Source organism: Artibeus jamaicensis, unplaced genomic scaffold, assembly GCF_021234435.1.
Source record: "Artibeus jamaicensis isolate MK-2021 breed Jamaican fruit bat unplaced genomic scaffold, CSHL_Jam_final contig_497, whole genome shotgun sequence".
In the NCBI taxonomy this organism is placed as follows: Eukaryota; Metazoa; Chordata; class Mammalia; order Chiroptera; family Phyllostomidae; genus Artibeus; species Artibeus jamaicensis.
In genome coordinates this window covers 1,464,535-1,489,436 of record NW_026521863.1, presented here as the reverse complement: position 1 = coordinate 1,489,436, position 24,902 = coordinate 1,464,535, and the positions used below count along the sequence as shown (strand labels likewise).

Here is a 24,902-nt window from a genome sequence, read left to right as displayed (position 1 = left end):
CGGAGTGTGAAGCACCGCGCGAGTCGTCTCCCCAGCTTCTCGTGGCAGAAACTTCTAGACGTGTGCACAGGTTGAACCAGCAGGACGACGATCACCCAAACCCTCCTGCAGCTTCCACGTTGCTGATGTTTGCACACGCTGCACACGCGCAGGAACACGTGCCGTGCGCACATGTGTGCAGCACACACACTCACACGGCCAGCGGCCTGTCAGTGAGCGGTGGCACCGGGACACCCGACCCCCAGGGCCGCGCCCCCTGAGAACACGGACGGCCTCTCACACGGGCAGCAGGACAGGCTGTCACCTGACCTCCAGCCCGCAGTCCAGTCCCGCCGCCCGTCATTCACAGCCGGGTTCTCCCCCCCGGCCCAGGACCCGTGAACTCCCACCCTGTGTTCCTTCACTCTGTCCATTTCCTCGCCAGAACAGCCCCACAGCCCAGACCGTGCCTCCCGCCCACGCACCTCGTTCTGGCCGGGACGGAGGAACGGCCACTCTGGCCCCCCTACTGCAAGCCGAGGGTGGGTCTGGGGGCTCTGTGAGGGAGGGTGGGCGTCTCGGCAGATGAGGGGTGCGGGCGCCACCCACTCGCTGAGCTACAAGGCTCGGGCAGCGGGTCTGCAGCCCCTCACCCCGAGGTCCACGCACCCCCATCAGCAGGGCGCCACCTGCGGGTGATGCCCGGGCGCTGAGTGACGTGTGGGGGACCTGGCAGCCCTTCCTCCAGTGGTGCCAGCTCACGTCTGCCGTCCTTGCTTGTGTCATAAGGGTTACAAAATGGTAATTTTCCCGTTTCCGACGGAACTGGACATCCACAGTGAGTTTCCTTCTCTTCCTCTCTCTCTGAGATTAAATCACTACAGACTACAGATTTTGAAAAAGGTTTAGTTTGTTACAACCAATTACAGTGCTATTCTTTTTGGTGGCGACACTGCCCCAAGTTTAGCCATCTGGGAATACAGATGGAATTTGAGGCAAAAATAAACAAAAACGATCACCACTTGAGAACGAGAACAACTCCGAGATTCCCACACGTGAATCGGCTCACCGGGCACCATGTCCTGGTGAACTGCCCCGCCCCCCCACAGGGGCCAGCAGCAAGTCTCCCCACACGGCTGTGTAAGCTTCCCGCCCAGGCACGACCCTCAGTTTGCTGTGACAGGCCCCCCCTGAGGACGGCTGTGATGAAACACCAGCCACAAGCCCGGGCCAGGAGAAGCCAGGACCCTGGGCACCGCCGGCGGGTGCAGAAAATGGAGCGGCCGCCATGGAGGACCGTTCGGTGGCTTCCTTAGACAAGCGAAGCACAGCCCATTATTTTTCATCTTAGAGCTGCTTTCTCTAAGTTCCCTTAGGCTATTTAGGAGCAATCTTTCCGGATAAGTGGACGAGTTAAATTAAAATAATGCTTACCCCGTGGTTTAAAGTGGTTCTCTGAGACCGAGGATTATAAATAGGCTGACCTAGTTTAAGTTGCTCGTCACCCAAAGGTGACAGAGTTTCAGTAAGAATCGACTCCTGAGTTGAAACCGTACTTTTCCATAGTGACTTTTAATTAATTTGTTTTACTGTTTCAAATTCACAGTAAAAAGAGCGTGTTAATGAAATAACTTGGATTCTAGAATATGAAGATACATATGTTATATATTTCAAGAGATGAACAACAGACATCTCCGAGAATGACTTTGTTCCTGGCCCCACTGCAATAAAAAGTGAGCTCACTTGCTGTTGTTTTTAAAAAAGAAGATTTTACGCATTTATTTCTAGAGAGGGTGGGGGAGGGAGAACAAGAGAGAGGGAAACATCAGTGTGTGGTTGCCTCTCACGTGCCCCCTGCTGGGGACCTGGCCCGCAACCCAGGCATGCGCCCTGCCTGAGAATCAAACCGGTGATTCCTTGGTTCTCGGGCTGGCACTCAGTCCACGGAGCCACACCAGCCTGGGCTCTGTTGCTTTTTGAAGTTGAACATGGTGCCCAGGGTGACCCAGAAACTCCACTCCCAGTGCGCCCCTACAAGAATTGGCAGCGGGGCCCCCAGCAGACGCGTACGCACGCATGCTCCCAGCAGCACGATCCGCAGCGGCCGGATGGTGGACGCAGCCCAAGGGCCCAGCCACGGGTGGCAGGTAGAGGACACGTGGCCCATCTGGACGCTGGAGTGCAGCTCAGCCTCCAAGGGGTACGTTCTGACACCTGCTGCAATGCAGGGGCGGGGGAGTGATGCAGAAGGCACACGCAGCAGGCTTCCCCGTCCACCCGTCTAGGAGGGACCCGGGAGGGGGAAGGTGGGCTCTGGGGCGGGGAAGGGTGGGGTGCTGTTTGCGGGGACAGTTTCTGCCCGGGGAGATGAGACCTTCTGGGAATAGATGGGGTGGCATCCACTCAGCTCTGGGACCCCGCTGAGCTGGGTTGCCACTTAGGACCAGTTCAAGAGTCACTGTTCCGTGGCCTGCACGTCACCACAGAGAAAGGGACAGCCGTCCCTCCCACTCCCGGGCCCCCAGGATGGTCGCCTCGTCTTGCTCTGGGAGCTTGGGTGTGGTCTTCTGTGTTCAGGTGCATGCTCATGGGGCCACGCTGGCTCTGCGGCCGTGACCTCGGGGCTCCCGCCACCCCACTCCGTCTGTCTGGGGCGGACCTGAAGCGTCTGCATGAGTCCCTCAGGACACATTCCCACACGAGCTCGTTCCCAGGGACGAGGAACGCCGCAGACCCCCCGACGGCGCCACGCCCGCCACGATGGTGCTGCAGCTCAGGACATGGACACCAGACAGTGGAGCAGGTCACGGGGGCAGCGAAGGGGGGTCTCCACTGCTGGCCGTCCTGGCACAGGTTCCACCCACCGCCACCTGGGGACCACCACCGAGGGGGTCTCAGCAGGGAGAACAAAAACTGAAATCCGTCCACTTGGTGACAGATGCCCAGGGTGCCGGCTGAGGACCCGGAGGGAGGAGAGCAGGCGATGGACGTCTCTCCAAGGTGCGGGCGGCGGGGGAGGCCTGGCCAGTGGCCGGCAGGCGTGCAGGGGCGAAGGGTGGGAGTGTCCTTCCAATGCCATCAGACGAGCAAGTGGCTGCGTGGACACAGGCTCAGCGAGGCCCCAGGGATGGCCTCAGGGTGACAGCCTCACCTAGTGCGTGTGGCCGGGCTCCTTGATCTCCAAACAGCAGTCCAGCTGACAGGGACTGTGGGTGACCACCTTGAGGTGGGTCATCTTCTGGGGAAAAGTGTCTGTTCCATCCCCCTGTCCGGCCCCCACAGCCCAGCCCGAGGACGTGACCAAGAGAGCTGGTGTCAGGGAAAGGGGACCTGGCCCCTCCACCTGTTTGTCACCTCCGTGCAAAGCCCTGTCCTCGATGTGAATCAAGAGGACCCAGAAGCCCTCTGGCACTGACAAGTTGTCATGGAGTTCGCATCTGTGTGGAAGGCAATGACCCTGCTTTGTCGCGTGCTGGTTGGTGGGGAAACCAAAGAACATGTTGCTACAATTGGAAACAGCTCACGCTCAAACTTCCAGGGGCGGGCTGGTCATGGTGGAAAAATAAATCTCTTTCTACCCTGCATTTCACATGACAAATACATCCCAGGTGCATTAAAGAGTTCAGTGTTAAAGAGAAGCAAGCCCCACAAACAGCAACACAGAAAATGCCTGTGTGGACTCTCTGTGTAAGGACAACAGGGACAGATGGCACCATAGACAGCTACGGACTGGCCGTCCCAAAAGACCCAGCACTGGAAGGCAAACCAAAGAACTGGAGATTATCTGAAACAAACAGAGGAAGGGCCGGGAGCCTGAACAAACACTCCTCGTATTGTGTTGAAGACAATAGAGAAAGAGCCCCAGACGGCAGTCGGCAGGGACAGACCCTGAGCAGACGGAGCCTCGTCCGGGCAGCGATCAGCGGGCGAGCCGGAATCCAGGGCGCGGGCCACGATGGATGTAAACAGAAAAACGTTCCAGGCTGTGCTGAGACACAGGCTGGTTTTCACTAACACGCTGCAGGTACTGGTGCAAAATAAGACAGTTTGCACTTCACGTGGACCCTGCGCCTGTGGCCTGCCCGCAGCTCGGAGGGTCAAGGTGAGGCGGTTTCATGGTTTGCTTTGCTCTGCGGACCGTCTGCCCCTCCTGGAAGCAGGGGTGACCTCCCCGAATTCTTCAGTCCCCACGCCCCTGGGGCTCAGGTGAAGGAGGGGCACCCAAGCACTCACCCCACTGTGCAGGGGCCGGGCTCCCTCCCCGGGACATGGACAGGAGGCGCCCTGGGGAGTTGCCCTGGTGGACATGACAGTCAGCAAACCCAGAGCAACCTTCTGAAAGCCCCGCTTTCGGGGATCGGGCCCACCTCTCCATGACACCCCAGCCCCACAGCCCTGACTTCCAGGGGGACCTGCTCCCCTGGGCCCACGGAGAGCTTCAGGGGCAGGACTTCCCGCCCTGTTGGCTGTTTCTCCAGCCACGGGCCTGTTCTGGGCTTGCAGGGGTTGAAACGTTGGCCCTTTCAGTCCTAACAAAGTAGCTCAACAGCCACGGTCCCTGGAAGCCTGGCCGGTGGGAAGCCACTCAGAAGTGGCCTCCCGCCAGGTGGCCTCGTGACATGGACACGGAGCCAAGTGGCTCTGACCCGAGGCCACCTCGCCTCATGAGGGCCCGAGGCACCAAAGATACCTTGGCAGTGGGCAGTCGTTTTATTTTACTCTCCCTTTCAGACCATATTTTGGGAAAACCAGCCCGTGAAGAGCAGAGTATGACTGGTACAACTGGTATAAGTGGCCAGTGTAGAGAGAAGGGGCTTGGGGCCCCCGCCCCACGCCCTCCAACCCACAGGCTGTGCGCAAGTGCATCCACCGCTTCCTGCCTCAGCCTCCTCACCTGCAAAGGGCAGGTGGTAATACCAACAGGGGCGAGAAAGGAGCACGGTTGCAACCGGCTTTCCCTCCTCCCCGGCCCCTGGGAATCTGCAGTCATCCGGGTGCAAACCCCACGGCAGGAGAATTGGCACGTGTTCAGACTTCGGCACCGACTGAAGCTTCTTTCCGCGTCAGTCAGTGTTCTGAGCGGAGACCACTGCGCCCACGCCGACTCTGCGCCTTTTCCTTTGAGCAGGGGTCCCACCGTGCGAACCCCGCACCCGCTCACTGGGAGGCGCTGGCCCCTCCAGGCTTTGGAGTCCCAGGCTCGTGCTGCTGGCCCACACTCCCCAGAACTACCTGCCCCACAGACGGAAGAGGACGAGGGGATGGAAACTGAGTTTCAGAATATTCACGAGTTTACAGAATATCTGAGTGACTCGGGCTAATGATGCAGAGGCGCTGAAGCAAAGCCAAGTTCACAGGATTCTTTGAACCATGCCCCCCCTTCACCAGGGAGGGGCAGCACCATTGGAGTGGCGGGGTGGGGGGAGCCGGTCAGCCCTCCCTGGACCCCTGATCAGGACAAGCCCCACCTGGCAAAAAGGATGGCTTTTATTTTCTCTTAAGAAAATACCTCCCAACTGCATTTCTGGAACAGAAGTAACTAGTCTCCAGCGATGGGCTGTATGGAAAGCTCAAGACTCTGTGATGTGAAGTGAGGTGAGTCTCCAGAGCGGCACGCACAATCACACGTGTTTAACGGTGTTCCGGTGTTTAACTGGACACGGCTTGTGGGCACGACATGCTAGTGACTTCACACAGCCAGGCACTCGGTGCCGGGAGGGCTCGCATGTGAAGCCTCCTGCTTCATTTGTGCCGCGCACCTGAACCACGGGGCGTGGAGAAGATGAAAGCCGGTCTTCGTGGACGCATTTCCCTCGGCACCATCCGCCTGCCAGCGAACGTCTGTCAGTGTTTGCACGCACTGGGCCCGTCCCTGTCCCGACGCACACACTCGTGCGTTTAACCGGGCTGCGCTCAGGCGGGGCGCACACTTCATCGTCTTGGGGTTGTGGGACTGGGTGGTAAACAGGCGTGGAGCTTGTGCGTCCGTGGAGGGTGAGCATGCTGAGACGGACGGACACGTGAGCTGAGAGGTCGCGGTTAATTATTGCGGGCGGGCTGTGGGCTTAGCCACGGGCTGAACCAAGAACAAATTCCAGCTCCTCATTTGAGGAGCCTTCTCTCCACTCCCCAGAGCAGTGAGCACGGCCACGGAGTCGACTGGCGGGAGGTCGTGTGTGAGGGGGGAAGGAACCCCCGTGATTTACAGATGAAAGGAAAGATTCACGGTCGAGGTGCCTACGCCGGCGAGGTGACTGTGGCGTCTGCTGACGGACTGAGCCGGTGCGTCATCTCCAGGAGCAGTGCAACCGTGAGGATGAAGGTCACACCTGCCCATTTCCACTGACCTTGCCTTGGGACCTGCCCACTCAGTGCTATGGGGGGGGGGGAGAGGGTTTTAGAACCCCCCCCCCAACCATGCTCTTCAACAGCTGTTGGTTTTTTCTTTTTTTTAATTTATTTATTTTTAGAGAAGGGAATGGAGGGAGAAAGGGAGGGAGAGAAACACCAATGTGTGGCTGTCTCTCCCACACCCCCTGCTGGGGACCTGGCCAGCAACCCAGGCCTGGGCCCTGACTGGGAATCGAACTGGTGACTTTGCTTCTCAGGCTGGAGCTCAGCCCACTGAGTCACACCAGCCAAGGCTAGCAGGGGTTGGTGTTTTTAACATGATGGCTTCACCAAGATATAAGTTGTATGTCATTCAGTGCACTTACTGAAAGTGCACAGTTCAGGGGTTTCTAGAATAGTCGGTTTTCTAGCTGTCCCCATGGTCGGTTTTAAAGTGGTTCCATCATCCAAACCCCATGGCCAATCAGTCATGCTCCCCACCCCACCCCCGCCCCAAGGCTCCGCCCCCGCCCTAAAGCCCCGCCCCCAACCACACATCTACTGTCTCTGGATCTGCCTTCTCTGGACTTGCAGCACAAGGACTCTGTGACCAGCTTCCTCCACTTCCGTGTGATGTTCGCGAGATGCGCCCACGTCACAGCAGGAGCCAGTGTGTCACTTCTTCACGACCGAGCGCACTCTACTGTGTGGCTGTGCCACATCCGATTTGTCCACCCGCTGAAGGACATTCGGGTGCTTCCGGATTCTGGCCACCGTGCGTCAGCCGGTGGGGCTGTGCACAGCCCTGCATAAGCCTTTGTGTGGACACAGGCCACGATGGGTGACCCGGCAGCTCCGTGTCTCACCTTGGAGCCGGCGCCGCAGTGGCCACGCAGTTTCAGACTCTCGGACGCTCCTGAGCTAACACAGGCCAATTCAACTTTCCATTTCTGAGGAACTCCTGTCCACTGAAGGGACTGCCTGATTAAAACTTGGGAAGAGAAAGACAAAACCTTTTTTGTTTCTTGTACTCTTTCCTGTACATCCTTGTTTCCACACGTGTCAGTACTATATAGGAAATTACAAAAATAAAACAAAACAATTCTTCAAAATGATGTTATTATCAGAACCTTGGACTATTTGGCCAAGTGCCATCGACAGACAGGTTTGCGGATACACTCACGGCTACAATAAACAACACTCACTAGAGAGAGCAGGAACACTTGAGTATCTGCAACAACGTAGCGTATCTGCACCAATGTAGCATATCTGCAACAAGGTAGGGCTCTGAGACGGCTGGACCCAGAGCTTCGCGCACACCAGGTCACCAGGACGACAGGTTAACAAAGTCAGGTTCTAGGCTCTGCCCCTGAGAGACTCTGACTCAGCAGGTCAGGAGCGGACCCAGGAATGTGTTTAGACCATGTTCTCTCCAGAACACATGCAGGCGATTCTGGTGCAGCCCCTGCCCATACAAGGGGGTCCCCTTGGCTGGGCTGCAGCGACACCCTGGCTCCTTTCTTCTCTTTAAGACCCTCCAGATGGGAGCCCCCCACCTCCTAAGTCTCCTTCTGTGACATCATTTGGTTTGGTTGCTGCGTACTCGGCCTGTGTGTTTACCGTCTGTGTCACTGGTCACATGCAGATCGAACTGTGCGTCCCGTCCACCAGCTGGACAGCAAGTGGCTCCAGTGGAGGGAGCGACGCGGCCTGAGCAGGGGTTCTCGGAGGCCCGGGGGTCTAAGGCTGGTGCCCACCGTTGCCTTGACATCCTCAGGTCTCAGGGCCCAGAGGCCTAGCGTGCGTTCCCCCCTTCACAGAAGTCCCCCTCACCTAGGCGGACAGGCTCCCCAACCGACTGGTCCCCCCGCATGCTGGACGGGCTGCCCCCATCGGGTCCACCCCTCCCAGGGTGCAGCTCCCTGCCTGCCCAGCATCCTCCAGACCAGCCGAGGGGACCGCTGCACCCTTTTGCTCCTACAAAGACAGCCCCCACTATGGCCTACTCTGCTCCTGAGAGCGACCCGGAGCGGCCCAGGTGGCTCCATGACCTCCTCCCTGGGGTCAGGGACCAGGAGCATATGTGATAACATGCTCCGCGTCCCACTGCCCTGGCCCAGGTGGCGAGTGTGGCCTCCTCGCTGCTTAGCACAGGGCTCCCTCTCCCACTGTGGGAAAGAGGCCATGATCCGAGCCGACGCGGTGGGGGCTCGGTCCCTGTGCTCCTCGCTAGACACTGGTGAGTGCAGAGCAGATCTTGGAGGACAGCTGCGTGTCCACCTGCACTTAGAACCCGGGCTCTGCTGGAGGGCGGGCGCCCGAGGGCTGGCCCAGGTGGCGGCCCGCGTCACCTCTCTCTGTCGCAGTCACTGGACTCGACAGCCCGAACCACGTGCTGCCTCAGTCTGAGCCCTTGGGCTGCTCTGCCTGCTGCGCCGCCCGCAGGCATCACCGTGACACCTGCTCGCCCCCCCCCCCCACGCTCCTCCTGCCAAGCGGTGCGCACGAGCGGAGCATATGCGGCAGGACGGTATTCATGCCACACGGCAGACCGCGGGCCGTGTGCAGGGACACGTGAAATGCTCAGGGAGATGTTTACACTGTTCATCGTCAATTAGAGAGACGCGCATCAGAGGCACTCCGCTCGGGGACCTGCCAACGCCACGCGGTGCCCCACCGCGGACACGGGCAGAGCAGGAACTGCCCACGCGCACCCCGCCCCGCCCGCGGCCCTCACCTTTCAAGGTCGCTTTCTTCAGAACTTTCATGGCGTACAGCTGTCCCGCGTCGGGACCCGCGACCTTCCGCACCAGGAACACCTGCGGGGAGAGAGCAGGGCCGCTGAAACCCTCGGGCGGCTTTGCCCCTTATTTCACCGGACAAGGGGCTACACGGGGAGTTTAGAACTCCCGATGGGGTAAACACGCTGCAGGAAAACGTAGAATTTTCCCCAACGTCCCAGCTACAGGAAGCGGCCCCTCATTCCGTTCGCGCAGGAGGAATCATGGTTCGTCTCTGGGCGGTTCGCTGGCCGTTAAACCTTTATGTCAGAAGTGACACCACCTTCCTCTGTTTTTTGTTTATTTTTATTTCGTTCTTTATGTTTTATTGTTTTTGTTATTGCAGTTGTCCCGCTGTCTCTCCCTTTGCCCCCTCCCCCATACCCTCCTTTATTTAAAAAACAAACAGACAAGTTTCAAGGGACAGCGCTCAGTCTCCTGCGAAGGTCCCTTTGAGCCCCACGGTGAAGCCCCCCTGAGTCACTTCCAGGCCCCCGGGACAGGCCTGGCTCCCAGGGGAAACTCATTTTTCTGACTCGGCCCTTCCTTCCCCGTGGTTTTACCTTCCAGTAGCTTCCGCGTATCCGATAGATTGGCTTCTAAACAACAGCGAACCCCCTGCTTTGAAACCGGAGACACGGGGGGACAGCGAGCGCCATTCGGGAGGGCGAGGTCTGGCACCGGCCTCTGGGGTGCCCCGGGGACAGCCCCCCGCCCCGTGCGCCCCGTGCACCCCTCTGCCTCTTCCCGTGGGCCCTGCGGTGTGGGGGTCCCACAAGCTCATCCACGTGGCCGGAAGGGGGACTGAGAACCCCGTCCACCTGCTCTGATCGAAAACTGTGCTCCCATGCGCAGCCCGGCGAGAAGTTAGTTTAAAAGATGTCTGATTTTGTGTGAGGAGCTGCACGCAGAACGTCCCTCTATTCTGTTCGGGCTCTAGAAAGGCAGTGGTTGGTGGAGGTGGCCGTTGTCTCGTCTGTTTTTAGAGTTCTACTTTTATTTTGGGAAGAACAGGGAAAATCCACCTGTCGGTGGCTGCCGGCCCTGCAGGGGCAGGGGACCCGAGGAGCGTCAGCAGCGTGGGAAGGAGACCATGAAGCACAGCAAAACCCAATTTCCAAATGAACCCAGCCCAGGCGACCGGCTTTCTCAGCACGGGGAGTCCCATCCAGCCCTGACCTGCGTTTCTCTCTCCCCCTGTCTGTCCCCTCGGGGAGCAGGGAATGTCACGGGAGCAGTGCCCAGGCCACTCTGACACCTCCCCAGTCTCGGAGCTTGAACACTGATTTCCCGCCTCCGGCTGCTCCCGGGCCCCGCACTTCCTTTTCAGATCTGCCGCGTCAGCAGCCCCGTCTAAGGCTCCGGAGGAAGTGTGCAGGGCACACGGGGTGTCGTTCTGAACGGCCCCCGGTCCCCACGTGCCACCAGGATCAGCAAAGGCGCGACCCGACTCCGGGGCAGAACGCTGGGCAGTCCCCGTGACCTGGACCAATGACAGGTCTCTGTGTCCCCAACACGTGAGCTGATTGGACGTCAAGTGACAGTGTCCCCAAAGGAGGACATGGACAGACCGATTCTGATACTGTCACCCATAAAAGACTGACAGGAAAGAGGGAAGGTTTGGAATTTTGGTCTTATGCCTTCTCAGAATGTGAGCACTGAAATCTGCACGCCCCAGGACATTTGGGGGAGACACTCCTACCCACCGGCAGGTGATCACCCCTGAGGAGTGAGGGGAGGAGGGGACGGTCCGTCCCTCAGGGACGTGGGTGGGCAGTGCGCTGACTGCCCTGCTCACACCGCCGGGAGGGTGGACGGCTTCAGGGCTCAGCCCGCTCGGCCCTGCCGTGTGAGCACTGCCCTGGGCACTCTCGCGCCCGTGTCCTGCCGGGCGGGGACGAGGCCCTGCTGGAGGAGAATTCACGCACTGCCCGTGACGGGGACGGGGACGAAAGCAGACAGCCCCAGGCACAGACGCGTCTCTGGCAACTGCCACAGGGATTTGTGTGGTCACGAAGTCCCCAGGAAAAGGACCCAAAGCAGTGCGCGTCATCACTGTTCTCAGATGGCACACTGGGTTTAAAGACGCAAACCAGCCATGTGGGTGACACTCGGGTCAGGAGGGGGCCGGGGGCGCCGTCCCAACCCCGAGCGCCCCCCTGGCAGGCACCCCCTTCTCTTTCTATCCTGTTCTCTTCTTTGTCCTTTCTTTAAACAAAATACCTGCTGAGGATGTGCTTTCAAACCTGCAGGGGCTCAGGGTCAATAACCTGCTCACCGCAGGGACGGAGGAGACGCCCGGGGGACACTAGAGGAGGGACACACGCAGGAGGTGCTCAGGGGCACAGTGTCCGCACTGCGCGGCTCCGTGGGGACAGAGTCCTGGCTGTGGGAAGTGAGGTGTCATCTCCGGGTGTGTGGGGCCTGCCGAGTGGGGGGCGCCGTGAATTCATTCCTGGGGCCGTGGGGCAGTGGGGACGCATGGCCACATGTTCAGGGGCATCTCCACCACATCCCTGTCCCCAGATGTCCGAGTGCCCCGCCTTGAGATGGGGGACTGGCCACAGGGGAACAAGACTCACCCAGAAGGAACTGAAGATGAACTCACCTTCCCGTAGGACCCTTGTCCTAAAACCTTGAGCAGCTCAAATTGGGAAGGGTCAGCCTTTTCGAATCCTTCCTTCACATGGTGGCTGATGTCGATCTCCTTGACAACACCTTCTTCCTGCAAGACAGTGGCACTCAGTGAACACACAGATCAGCAGTGTCCTCGGGATGCATCACGGTTTTGTCCTACGCCGAGGTTACGACTTTGGTCAGCTCAGGTTTGTGCCAAAGATGCCCTCTGCCAGCCGGGAGCCTCCGCTTGGCCCCGTGGATTTCTGTCTTGCCGGCACCACAAGGAGACGGAAAGGGACTCTCCGCGCGACGGGCCCTGCTTCCGAACACCTGGGGCATCCGTTTGGACAGGGGCAGGCCTGCCTGGAAACTAAGAAATGAGGGGCCCCTGACAACTCGTTCCGCCATCCACACTGCTGCTCGGAAGGGCCGCCGCGTGTTCCGCACACAGAAGCAGCCTGTGATGCTCGGGTACGTTCCTCCTTCTCAGTCCCACTGTCCCTGACGTTCCGGCCACACTGACTACAAAGGACGGCTCACTGCCATCGCAGAGAGCGTGTGTCGGACAGAAGCAGGGGTCTCAGCTGCCCTGAAAGAAGCCCCCCCAGCAGGAAAGAAGCCCGGTCTGGGCTACGTGCGTCACTGACAGAGAGCACTGGGCATCGCCCCGCTGGACCGTCATCCAGTGACCGCGTTGCACGCCCTCCAGAGGGCAGGAGGGTCGACCTGCTGGGAAAGCCCCCTCCGTGGGGCGGGGCCTCAGCAGTTCCCTTCGCCTTTTAAAAATTCCGATGATTAGAGAGAACACCCTGACGCCTCTCCTCCCACGATCACTCAGCATTTTCGTAGACAATGGTTTTTTCTCTGTGAGGATGTGAACACGACCCCGGGGGACTCCGCTCAGGGAGGCCAGGAGGTGGCAGGGGCGCAGGAGACAGCTGCTCTGGGCGTCCTATTCAGGTGAAAGTTGGGGCGGGGGTTGTGTTGGAGGACCCTCCACTCCTCCCCGTGGCTTCCCGGGACCACAGGGCCCCTTTGGCCCCAGGAGACTGGGCAGCTTTTGGAGGGAAATCTCTCCATTTGTAACAGGAGAGACAGGAAGGGGGGGCCTGGGGTGCTCTGTGTCACCTCGTTTTCCGTGGAACAACTGTCCCTGGTGTGGCTGCAGGAGACTGGACTCCCCACTTAGAACACGCGGCTGAAGGCAGCTATTTAAAATGCTCTCCCAGTTCCCCCGGACGCCCACGTGCCCTCCTCCCTCCCACTCCCCCGCTGAAGACAGAAATGGAAGATTCGTCAGTTGAATAGAACAATACACCCCCTGCCTGTTAGTGCAGCACCCGCCCACCCCACCCCGCCTGGGGCCACCCCTGCCGGCCGCCCGCCCTCTGCACCAAGGCCTCCCCAGGCCCAGCCCCTCCGGAAACAGGTTCAACCCCGCAGCCGCGGTAACACAACAGCCACGTTATAAAAAAGGCAGTTAGTCTCCCACCCACACCTCCCGGGGCTTTGCTCTGGCCACGTGAGCTCGGTCACACTGCTGAGTAAGGGGGACACTCAACCCCGAAAGGCAGGGTGGGAGAGAGAGCGTGGCGTCAGCAGAATGGCCCAGGAGGCAGGTGACCTGGGACGAGGGCTCTTCACCTGCCGGTCCTTCCCCGGGCAGTTTTACAGCCCGTGTGTGTTCCCCGAAGATTTCCCCGTCATCTGTGTCCTTCGGCTGCTCTCTCTGGCAGTCTGGAGACCCCGAACTGGGGTGCTGGGGTCACTGGACCTGCTGGGACACCGGAGGGGCCCCCCATCTCTGGGAACCTGTCATCAGACAGGGCTGTCCGGCTCTGGCCAGTGTGCTGTGCCCAGCACCCAGCACCCAGCACCGAGCCCTGGAGCCTCAGGTCGCCCTGCGCCACTCGCTGTGCCTAGGGACGCCTTTCTAGGGACATCGGGGTCAGCACCCCCACACCTCGATCCCTGCTCCACCCATCCCCCCAGCTCCACGGCAGAATTCACCTTCTTGGGCCATCGCTGAACATTTCGGACCAGAGGCTTAGACATGAGTCTCCCAAGGTTTCAAGTTTTACATAGATTCTCGCTGTCAGTATTTAGAGCAAAGGCACCCAAAGCACACGCTAAATTTCATCTCCCAAAACAGCATCACGCGGGCTTTTTCCTGGATAAATTGCAATGCAGTTGATGTCTCATTTATTCGATATATTTTAAAAGATTTTATTCATTTGTTTTTAGAGAGAAAGGAAGGGAGGGAGAAAAAGAGGGAGAGAAACATCGACCGGCTGCCTCCCGCACACGGCCCATCCAGGGAACAGCCCACAGCCCAGGCAGGTGCCCTGCCCGGGGCCTGAACCGGCGACCTTTCACTTTACGGGACGAAACTGAGCCATGCCGGTCAGGGCTCATTTTCATTCAGATCAATACGGTCTTTAACAGCAAAGAATCTCAACTATCCACAGAAAAAACCCCCAAAGCGTCACAGTTGAGATTTTTGAGTTCTGCACGCACACTGACATTTAGACTTGAACTCGCCTGTGGATACTTTGTTCTGCTTTTCCCAAGAACTAAAAAAAAAGAAAGAAAGAAAGAAAGCAAAAAGCTCTGGAATCCGTGCTGACCACAGGGCCCGTGTGCCGAGAAAGGAAGGAGGCGGGAGGAGCGCGCCCGCCTCTGACCGGCGCCCTGGTCTCCGGAGGTGCCACCGCTGCGGCAGCAAAGGGCGGCTGGGGACGAAACGCCACGGTGCCTCATTCTGGCAGAGACGTGTTTCTGCTCTGCGGGGCAGGTCATTCTATCTAGAACTCTGTGGATTTGGATGCCACTCTCTTAAGAAAATACAAACAAGCAAGCAAAATAAAAACAATGACACTGAAACAGAGAACAGGGGGACAGCGACAAGAGGGGACAGGGGAGGGAATTTCGGGGGGAAAAGGGGAGGGATTTAGAGGAGCTAGTATAAAGGACACATGGACAACCACTAAGGGGGGTGGAAATGGGAGGGAGGTGGGGAGCACGGGGTGGGGTGGGCTGGGATGGGAGTAAAAGACAGAATACTATACTTGAAAAATAAGTAAATTTAAAAAAATTAAAAAAAAAGAAAATACACTCTGCTCCTGAGGCCTCCACAGAGAGCGCTCGGCACCCGGTTTCTAGTAAAGCTCCTGTCAGTGGGTTTCTTTCGGAATAACGGGGATTTGGGGGAGAGGCCGGCACCGTGGCTGGGCTTGCTTCACGAGCAGGGACTTGAGAAATGTTCCGATGTGAGAGGGGAAAACTGGAGAAATGAGTTGCTTCAAGGGCGTGCGTATGTGACAAAACCGTTTATGACGATGAATTTTTAAGTGCTGATAAATGTGCCTGAAGTTCCGACGATGGTGGGGGTTCTGGGCAGGGAGACAGCAGCTGAGAGGCCGGTGAGTGGCCGAGACGGGACGGACCTCGGCCAGAGGGGGCGAAGCACGGTGTGCGCTCCTGTCTGCACCCAAGTCCCCCCGGGCCACATCTCTGCTCTGGGTCATCTGCTCTCATGTCACGGAAAGGAGACTTTAAGTAAAGTAAGTACACGTTTAAAGTTGGGAAATATTCATGACAAAGGCATAGAAAATAAAACCTGGACGTGTTGGATTTTGTGCTGAAAAAGGGGGAGAGGTCGTCCCAGCAGTCACTGACTGCCATGTAGGACGTCACTTTCTGGGCAGATTGTGGGGACCTGAAGGGGCCCAGGCACAGGTGCGCCTCCTACACAGATGGGTGAGTCGCAGGGACCTGTCACCTGTGCAATGTGAGGCCACGAGCTCACCGACCCCAACGCTCCAGCTTTGTCACCTGCACTGCAGGACAGAGCGAGCTCCACTGTCTTCTCCATGGCCTCTCGGCCTTTCCTGCAGACGTTCCAACTTGTGCATTGAAACCCTCTGAAAAGGCTATTTTACCCAGTACTTCTAACTGTGTTCAGCGAGAAGCCTCGCCACACCTAATCCACGGCACTGCTGGAAACAGCAGCTCAGGAACTCTTTCCACGTGGACAGGACTCCAAGTAGCCTCTGCGGCCCCTGAGGGTGGCAGACGGGAGCCGACCCCCCATCCCCTTCTGGGAGAAAACATCCTGTCGCCCCCGCACCCCATCACCATCTGACTCTGGACTGCTTGAGGGTGCGGCTCTGTTACCAGAGATGCGGCACCACCACAGGACACGCACTGAGCGCTACCAGGCGCAGAGTGGGTGCTCTTTGCGCATGTGACCAACGTAAGGAAAGAAGCACCAGACACCTGAACCACAGACTCCAGGAACAGGAAGGGGCCGCCTCCCCGCAGACGGGCTGGTGGGTCCTTCCTGGGAACCCGGGTGCCAGGCCGCGGCCTGGACACCGTCCTGACAGCAGGACCAGGCTTGGCCGCACGCTGAGCCGGCCCCAGGAAGGTGCACGGAAGCAGTGGCCGTGACTTCCAGTGTCTGCTCCGCTCCTCAGATCGCCGTGGTTGCGTCTTGGTGAACATGTCTGCGGCCACCGGTGCCAGCCATCGGGAAATGAGGTCACAGGACTTGTCCACTCACTCACTGCCCAAGAAACTGGTTCTGCAGGAGTTTTCTTTCCACCTCTAACCGGCTAAGTGTGGGCTGAGCCACTTCAGATGGGCCACTCCCCACGCGTATCAGTCCACTGGTCCCACTGGGCACTTGCGATCTGGACAAGGTGGCTTTATTCAAGAATAAGTCCTCCGCAAGCTCAGGACCCTGGGGAGCAGGAAGGACGAGGTGCGGGCGTGGAAACAGGAAAAGCCGGGGGAGATGCCGGATGGGCCACAGCCTTGAACTCCAGGAGCAGGGCCGCCCGGCCTGGGTGTGCGGGAGGAGGCCGGTGCGCCGCCTGGGAGATGGTTGGAGCTCGACCGGCAGGCACGTTCCACACGATGCCCGGCCGGGTGCAGCAGAGGTTCCGGAGGAAATGTCTGATGGGCCCAGGAGCACCGTTTTCCCCTTTCTTACCAAAGACGAACTCCGCAGCCTGGGGCTGTTGCCAAGAGGCTGCACAGCGGCAGTCAGTGAGGCGGGCTGCGGGCTGAGGGGGGCTTCTACCCGCAGAAGGGTCGCCACGGGCTGCTCAGGGCAGCCGACAGCGGTGAGACGGGGCCCAGCTCGGCTCCTTAGACTGTGGCTGCGCGGGGCGCACTCGGCAGCCAAGTCCCCAGTTGCGCGCTTTCCCGCCCTGTCTCTCCAGGTCCTGGCCCTTCGCCCTCCCCACTGCTAACTATGTGGGTCATTAAGGGGAGAGGGACGTTTCCATGTTTTAAATGAGCCCCGCCCCACACTGCGTCTGCCTGCCTTCGCCCCCATCCTGCAGTGCGCTCCCCCCATGCTCACACCTCCCGCCTCCCGAAAGCTCAGCTCTGCATCGGCAGCGAGTCACACCCGCAGATCCGAGGGTGGGGAATGAAAGGCTTTCCTGCGTTGAGCCCCCCCCCTCACCGCCCCCGGATCTGCGAGCACAGCCTGTCTGCACTTGGGGTGGTGTCCTGGACCTCCCTGCAGCTTCAGGGCACATGTGCGGGGCCCGCTGGGTTCTGCCTGCATCTCCTTCCCCCGGAGCCACCCAGGGACCGCACAATCCGCTGTGATGCCAGCGCCGGTTTAGCTTGGGGGCTGCGCCACCATTTCCTTAATTGTTCCCTGTGCGCCGGACGTCTGGACTGCCTTCCATTTCTTCACCCAGGCAACACATCCTGCGGAGTGGAAGAACGCCTCCCGCTCCCGCCCCGCCCCGGGGCCATGCGCTCTGCCCGTCCCCCCACCCCGCACGCCCTCACGTCTGAGGCGCACGCTCCTCCCTCCGGGTGTGCAGGAGGGAGAGCGGACCCCTTCCTCTGCTCCCGGCACCCACTGTCCGGGTCTCACCACCGCCGGTTACTGCGAGACCTGCCACCTTCCTTTCCAGAACTGCCCGCCCTGGGGGATTCCACGCGGATGTCACTTCCGGAACATTCTTTGGACAAGTTCGTGGGCTGCTTCTAGGTGTCTCCAAAGGGACCCTGGCACAGTCGTCTGCGTCCCGGCCTGACCAGCGGTCCCTCCTCCGGTACCACCGGCCCACACCTGCTGATGAAGGAACTGCACGGGCCGCCTCCTCACCCCTTTGTCAGCGTTGCTGCCGGTGCCACGGGCTCTGCCTCCCGACACCCGGAGGCTCCGCTGCCTGATCGGGAAGGGCCGGCCCTCGGGGATGTCTGGGGCAGCAGGGACCCACCAGCAGGGGGCGAAGGCTTCTCCTCAACTCAGTGCAACGCTTCGCTGCCTGTCCAAATCCAGGCTCACCGGTTTCTGATCGCAGCCTGACCCATCAGGCGGGTCACCAAGCCCTTCAAGAAAGTGGGTTCTGTGCATGCCCGAGCCTGCTGGCAGGGGACCCGCCTCGTGGGCGGCTGGAGGGAGCCAGGAGAGGCCCCACGGTGTCCAGGGTCACAGAGCTGGCTGACCAGAGCCGTGCAGGGCTGCAGGGAACATGGCTGGTCGCCACCAGACAGCGGACTGAGCACGAGGGGTTTCCCTCAGATCTCGGCGTCTCCCACGAGCAAGCCTCCTCCACGCAGCCCGTGGTGACCGAGAACCGGGGCAGCGAGGGCCAGGCCGGGGAGGGCCCGGGCGGGTTCACTCATGCCACGCGCTGGAGGAGCCGTCATCGTGGTAAACCAGAGACGTGAAAACACCAGGCGGCCGGGTCACACCCTCCGTGGCACACTGACACCCGTTCCCAGCATGGCCACCGGTCCCCACTGCGAGCCACACGGTGGTCACTTTCCACGTGGCTCAGGTATGAGTGACTGACAAGGGGACTGTAACCCGAGGATTCACGGCTGGGACTCGAAACCAGAAGGAAGGATCGGCACAGAAAAAGACGCGCACCCCCCCCCCCCGTGGGGGAAATAAGAAGGTGACGAATTTGGGCCCATCCCCCGGGGCGCCGGGTTAGCCGGAGAACGTAGACTGGGACACACTCTCCGTGACAACGTGCCTGCGTGCTAACAGCGCTGCGTCTCTAAGAAAAGGATTTTTGACTCGGAAGCTGGCACAGAGCCGAGAGCGCTCCCCCAGCTCCGGCCGCCCCTGCAGGCAGCTGGCCGGGTCCCTGCGCCGGGACGCACGCCAGCCCACGGCGGCATCAGCGAAGTGTGCGGAATTTCACTTTCAGGAAATAATCCGACGGAGGCACAAACCCTGAAGTGTGAGGGTGCCGTCTCGACCTTGTTTGCAGTGAAAAGCGTTAGTGGAATGGACGCCGAGCGTTCGGTGGTGTTCGAACAGGGGCACACAGCCGACCGTGACGTGACAAAGCCTGTGCGCTCAGGACGGCACTTCACAACACAGGAACACACGCGACGACGTTCAGGTGTTTCCGGGCCCAGAAATTACGACACAACTGCTCTGTGGGTGCGCCCTTCAGAGAGGGCGACAGTGCCCCCGGGCGCCGGCCGAGGCCCGCGCGGTGGGCTTCAGCAGGGTTCGGCTTTCTTGGTTGCTCTCATGTTCCGGTGCCGTGTTGTCCACGCAGGACAAATGTTGGTGAGGAGAGGGACGCAGTTGAAATTTCCAACAGGCACACACACAAAATTTCTAATTCTGTACTAAGAACAAAACCACGTCATAAAGCAACAATCCCTTAAAAATGAGCACGGAAGAGGGTGATCCTGCCCCCCTCCCCGCAAAGCGAGCGCACACGGGCCCTGTCCCCTCGCCGTCCCCGATACAGAGGGGCCGGGGTTCCCGGGAACAACATGAGTGACGGGGACACACTCAGCCGTCTCCTCGGCAGCCTGGGCTGACATGGCCTCTGGGATGCACGTGCAACGATCCGTTCGTGACACACGCTGCCCACTGCGTCCCTGATTGGCCCCAGCCCTGCCCCTCGTGCCACGGGCAGTGTTCAGTGCCAGGGACGCGGGGCGTGGGGACTGTCCCTCCCGCCGTCGAGTCCTTGGGGAGCAGGGGTGCTCACATGGGGCCCCTGCCCTCACGCGGTGCGGAGACCAGAGGGGCCACCACAGTCAGACCTTGCGGTCCCACCTGTGCCCCCTTGGAGAGGACGAGGAAGTCCACTCGGGGTTGGGGATGGAGGCCGTAGGACACAGCGCTGCCCACGGGTGCCCACGAGGACCCAGACACTGTCAGCAGCCCTGTAGGCAGGGCCCCTGCCTCTGGCTGCGGTGACGCCTTCCTCAGCTGCCATGGTCTGTGAGCCGTATGAATGTAGGGACAAGGGTGCCCCGCACAACAGGCCAGGGCCAGCCACTTTCTGTGGGGACCGCAGCCCCATGGGAAAGCACCACTGGCTCTGCCTAAGCTGCGTCTGATCTGCACTCCCACATGTATAGACGCAGACGCACACGCAGACGCACGGACAGACACACAGATGCAGGTGCAGATGCAGGCAGACTGTTGTTGCCGTCTCACAGGACCTCAGAGGACAGCGAACCACATCCATGCCCCGTGCCAGGACACAGGCCAGGCTGGGCAGGGCAGGGTAGGGGCCTGTGCCTCTGTGTGGAACCAGCCCCCCCGGGGGGGGGGGAGCCTGTGTTGCTGGTGGTTTGCAAGGTGAGCGCGTCTCCCAGGCACACTGGTCTCATCCTCTCCACCGTCCTGGCTGCTGAGGGTCCTGCTCTAATTCCTGCCCCGGGTTCCCCACGGTCACTGCCGTCGACCATCCTCTCCGAGAGCCCGAGAGGGTGAAGCCTGAACCAACAGCTGGGCAGTGAGGTAGCCTGGAACTTGGACAGTTTTGGAATAAAATTAAAGATAACAAACAAGTTAATAAAGAGTTTAAGGGCAAAGGAAGTTCAGGTCCAATAAAACCGAAGTAAAATCCCACTGATCCAGCCCGTACGCTCAGGCACCACCAGGACAGTGCAGGCGGTTAGAGCACAGACTCTGCACCCCTTTCCGCTTTACCCTCACTTGAGGGCATTTTCTGTTGCTTTAGAGAGAGAGGAAGGGAGAGAGAGAGAAATGGTGGGAGAGAGAGAGACATCGATCACTGCCTCTTGTATCTGCCTCGACTGGGGTCCGAACCTGGACCTTCTGGTGGGCGGGACAATGCTGCAGCCGAGGGAACGGCTGGCTGGGGCTCCTGGCTCTTTGCCCCAGTCCTCCTGTCCTGACCGTGGCCGCAGGAGCGTTTTAAATAGGACGTGTACGTGGAAGAGGAAAACTGAAATAGGAACCATGCAGGTAATTACGGGAAGCCCACGTGAATTCCTCAGGCAGCCTGAAAAGCAGGACTTTCTGATGCAGTAAAGTATCTGCATAATAGGCTGTATAAAAATAAAACTTTTATTACTTTAAAATGTAATAGTCTTATTAAGATGCCAAGAACAGCCAGGAACAGCTCCATGGGAACCCCCATTGTTCCACGGATAGGAATGGTCTTACTGAACAAATCGAGATGCAGCACATACTTTAAAGAGTCCCCTGTGTGCCCGCTGCTTGCCCGCTGCCCCTCGCCGCCTCCCCAGCCCACACGGCGTCGCTGCGGCAACCCCGCACCCGGCGACCCCGGGCTCTGGAAGGCGGCTCCTCCTTCTACCAGCAGAACCGGCTCTTCAGGCACAGCTGGGGGAAGAGGTTAGAGATACAAATGACGAAGCTGCACTTTGAAGAACTGCTAGGGTGTGTGTCTGCTTCTGTCTTTGCATTAAAAAGTCAGAAGCGTGCCCAGGTTGCATTTGGCGCGCCCGTGGTGGGGGTGGGGGCTCAGCAGTGTCCCGGGGCCTGTCCTCCCTGGTGGCTTTGCCCAGGGTCCCTGCTGTCAGCAAGGGCAGCCCCTTCGTGCCAAGACGGAAGCAATAGGGCAAGGTTGCTTATCCTCCACTTATGTTGTTCCTTGTGAGATAAACAAATCAGATTTCCAGAGAAAAAAAGCCAATTTCTGTTTTAAATAAAAACACACTGACCAGGCAACGGGTTCAGTGTTGTTTTTGTCGGTTCTCTCCACACCTGGAGACATCTCACATCCCAACATCACGGAAGTGGACAGTCTCTCCCAGGCACGGGCGTTAGTAAACAGTTTACAGAGGGTTCAGAGCTCAGGGCAGCGTCCACACGCAGGGACCCGAGACAAGGAGACGAGTCCGTCACCTCCTCATCAGGAAGGCCCACCACCTCTCTCTGGGTGTGGGGGTCCCTCCGTCGACTGGGCAGAGTAAGAGTCTCAGGTGGAAGGGAGGGGGGGAAGTCAACAGTCGCTTCAGAGGGGCTGCAAAGGACAGAGTGGATGATGCGAAGTCACCACCAGGATGAGGCAGGGTGGGGACCCAGGGTCCCAACCCCGAACGCTCGGCAGAGCTCGGCTGGGACTGGCCTCGGGCTGGCCTCCCGAACCGGCCCCAGGGGCCCCAGGCCACTGGTGCACAGTGCCACCGACCCGGGAACCGCAAGGGTTTGCAGAGAGAGAGAGAGCGCGGTGAGCGAGAAACGTGACTGGTGAGATTCTGCGTTCACAGTCTGAACTTGACCGCCCCAGCCAATGGGGCTCGGCCGGTTGAAGGTTGTGCGTGTGATCCCTGGCCTGGGCACTTGCAGGAAGCAATCAATCAGTGCTTCTCTCTCACATGGATTTTCTCTCTCTCTCTTCCTCTCTTGAAAAGCAATGAAAAAGTATCCTCCACGAGGGGAAAACAAATCCGTACTTGACTTGAGTGCCTTCAGAGAGACACAAAATCCTCTGCGCGTCACCTTCAGTACTTCGTGGGAAAGCGTGGGCAGAAGGAAATGGTCACCGGATGTAGAACACTGACCACACAAGGTCGTGACCTCGAGGAACAGGAAGATGCCGGTGAGCCGGCTGGCTCAGCGCCCTGGACTTGGACTTGGCCGTCTCCACAGAAGGGTCTGTTTACACAGCTCAGTCAACTGTATATGTCTGTGCTCCGTTTTCTGGGTCAGTGCTTTTTCTTGAGTAAAATTGTTATAAAATCCAGGTTGCAACGAGCCATGAATACAACCACTACACTCTGTACAGAGGGGAAGCCAGGTGCGGCAGAGACGCTGCCCTTTGCTTCCCGGCGGCGCGTGGCCTTCCCGACCAGGCGGCGGGAGGGACGGGTGTGGGGTCGAACTCTGCCGAGGGCTCGGTGGCAGCGGTTCCACTGGGACATTAACAGTTCATTATCGCTGCGTTGCCAGTAACCAGGAGACTGCATTTCAAGAAGATGTAGACCTACCACTGTATAGAGAGAACCCTAAAGATTAAACCAAAACGTACCAGAGCTGACAGATGAATTCAGTCAAGTAGCAGGACACAAAATTAACATTCAGAAATTGGTTGCATTTTTATACACCAACATGATATAATAAGAAAGAGAAATGAAGAAAACATGTCTGTTTACAACTGCATCTGAAAACTAAAATACCTAGGGATGAACTTAATAACCAAGGAGGTAGAAGAGCCGTACTTGGTCAGTGATAAGACACCGAAGAGGAGACTGAAGGGACACGCACACGGTGCTCGTGGGTCAGGAAGAACGAACACTGTCCCGGTGTCCGTGCTGCCCAAACTGTGCAACCTGCAGATTCGACATGACTGCTCTTGAGACTCCAATGGCGTGTGTCACAGAACTAGAACAAGTAACGCCAAAGTTTACATGGAACCACAAAAGATCCAGAACAGCCACAGCGATCCTGAGAGGACCGAGTTGGAGGAATTGTGTTAGCCGGCGACAAACCGCACTGCAAGGCCACAGTGATCAAAACGGCCGGGGACGGGCGTGAAAACAGACCCAGGCCAGTGCAGCAGAACAGGGTGCCCAGGAATAAACCCACACCCGTACGGTCAGTTAATCTATGACAAAGGCGGCAAGAATATACAGTGGGCTACAGACAGTCTATCCGGTCAGTGCTGCTGGGAAAACCAGACAGACACATGCAAGGAAAAAAAGGAAATGACACCACTTTCTCACACCACATACAAGAACAAACTCAAAATAGATTCAAGGCGGAAACGTAAGATCTGTACCATAAAGTTCGTAGAAGATGAGTACACGGTACATGTGTTTTTGTTACTGAAAGCCTGAGTTTTTGTGTTGGTATGGATAAATAAACCATCTGACCAGTAACTTTAAACGTTTAAAAGACTCCTGGGAGAACCACGGGCAGTGAACTCTCTGGAACTGTGCTCCATCCTTTGTTCTGATGAACCTTCTCGGGTGGGAAACAGAACGACAGGCTGGTCACGCCAAACTCAGAAGTTCTTGCCCAGGGAAGGGAACCATCAACAAAATGCAAAGACACTGATCGGGAGGAGCCATCTGCCAGAGAAATCCAGCAGAGTTCAATAACTAATATTTAGAAAGAACTCATACCCAAAAACCCAAACAATGCAGTTTAAAAATGGGCAGAGACACTTCTCCAGAGAAGACACACAGAGGCTGACAGATGGAATAGACGCTCAGCATCACCAACCAGCAGAGACGCACACTAAGACCCACTCCACTTCTGACATTGCTCACTCTTCTCACGACAAACTCTTCTGCAGGGCACAGGCCAGAACCATGGACAGGGCAGCCGAGTCCTCCAGGGGCGCCCGCAGCCCGGTGCAGGTGCTGCAGCCCCTCTGACCCCAGTCCGTCCAGCCAGCAGAGGCCCCACCCACAGCCCCCTGGACTCCCGGCTCCACCTCACCCCTGGGATGCCCCCTCTCCCAGTTGTATCTGCCCGGGCGGGGTTCAGTGTTCCCCACAAGCTCAGGAAGGGGCACCGGTCAGGGCACGGGCAGGAGGCTGGTGTCCCGTTGGTGGGGCAGCTGTGAACACGTCCTCTTATCACCTTTCAGTCCGCACTGCGACCTGAGACACACACCAGCTCGGGTCTGAAAAGCCCCAAGGAACTGTCACCTGAACCTCAGCTGAGCGGGTGAGGCCAGGGCAGAGGCCCCGGTGAGCAGGACGAGGGAGGGCCCCCCAGCGCCGCCCGAGGTCATTAGTCTGAGGGCCGGCTGCCCGGGGCCCACACTTCTGGAAGTAAAGCATTTTAATTGGAGTGGGGCGTGTCTGGCAAAACCGAACTTCTGGGGAAAGCAAGGGCTTCTTTAAAACGGTTTTTACTTACTCGTTTTTAGAGAGAGGGAGGGGCGGGGGATGAGAGGAAGAAAAACACGGATGCAAGAGAGAAGCATGGACTGGCTGGCTCCGGCACACACC

At 58.7% G+C, this 24,902-nt stretch overlaps 1 protein-coding gene across 3 annotated transcripts in view; it reads right to left on the bottom strand.

Moving 5' to 3' along the window:
- Window positions 1-24,902, bottom strand: part of RPS6KA2 (ribosomal protein S6 kinase A2) — a 154,837-nt gene that overhangs the window by 34,434 nt on the left and 95,501 nt on the right. For all 3 annotated transcript variants that reach the window (XM_053668717.1, XM_053668718.1, XM_037126123.2), the window contains 2 exons: window positions 11,698-11,814; window positions 9,047-9,128 (listed from right to left, as the gene is read on the bottom strand). In XM_053668717.1, the coding sequence (XP_053524692.1) occupies window positions 9,047-9,128; window positions 11,698-11,814 (199 nt within the window). The remainder of the gene's footprint in view (window positions 1-9,046; window positions 9,129-11,697; window positions 11,815-24,902) is intronic.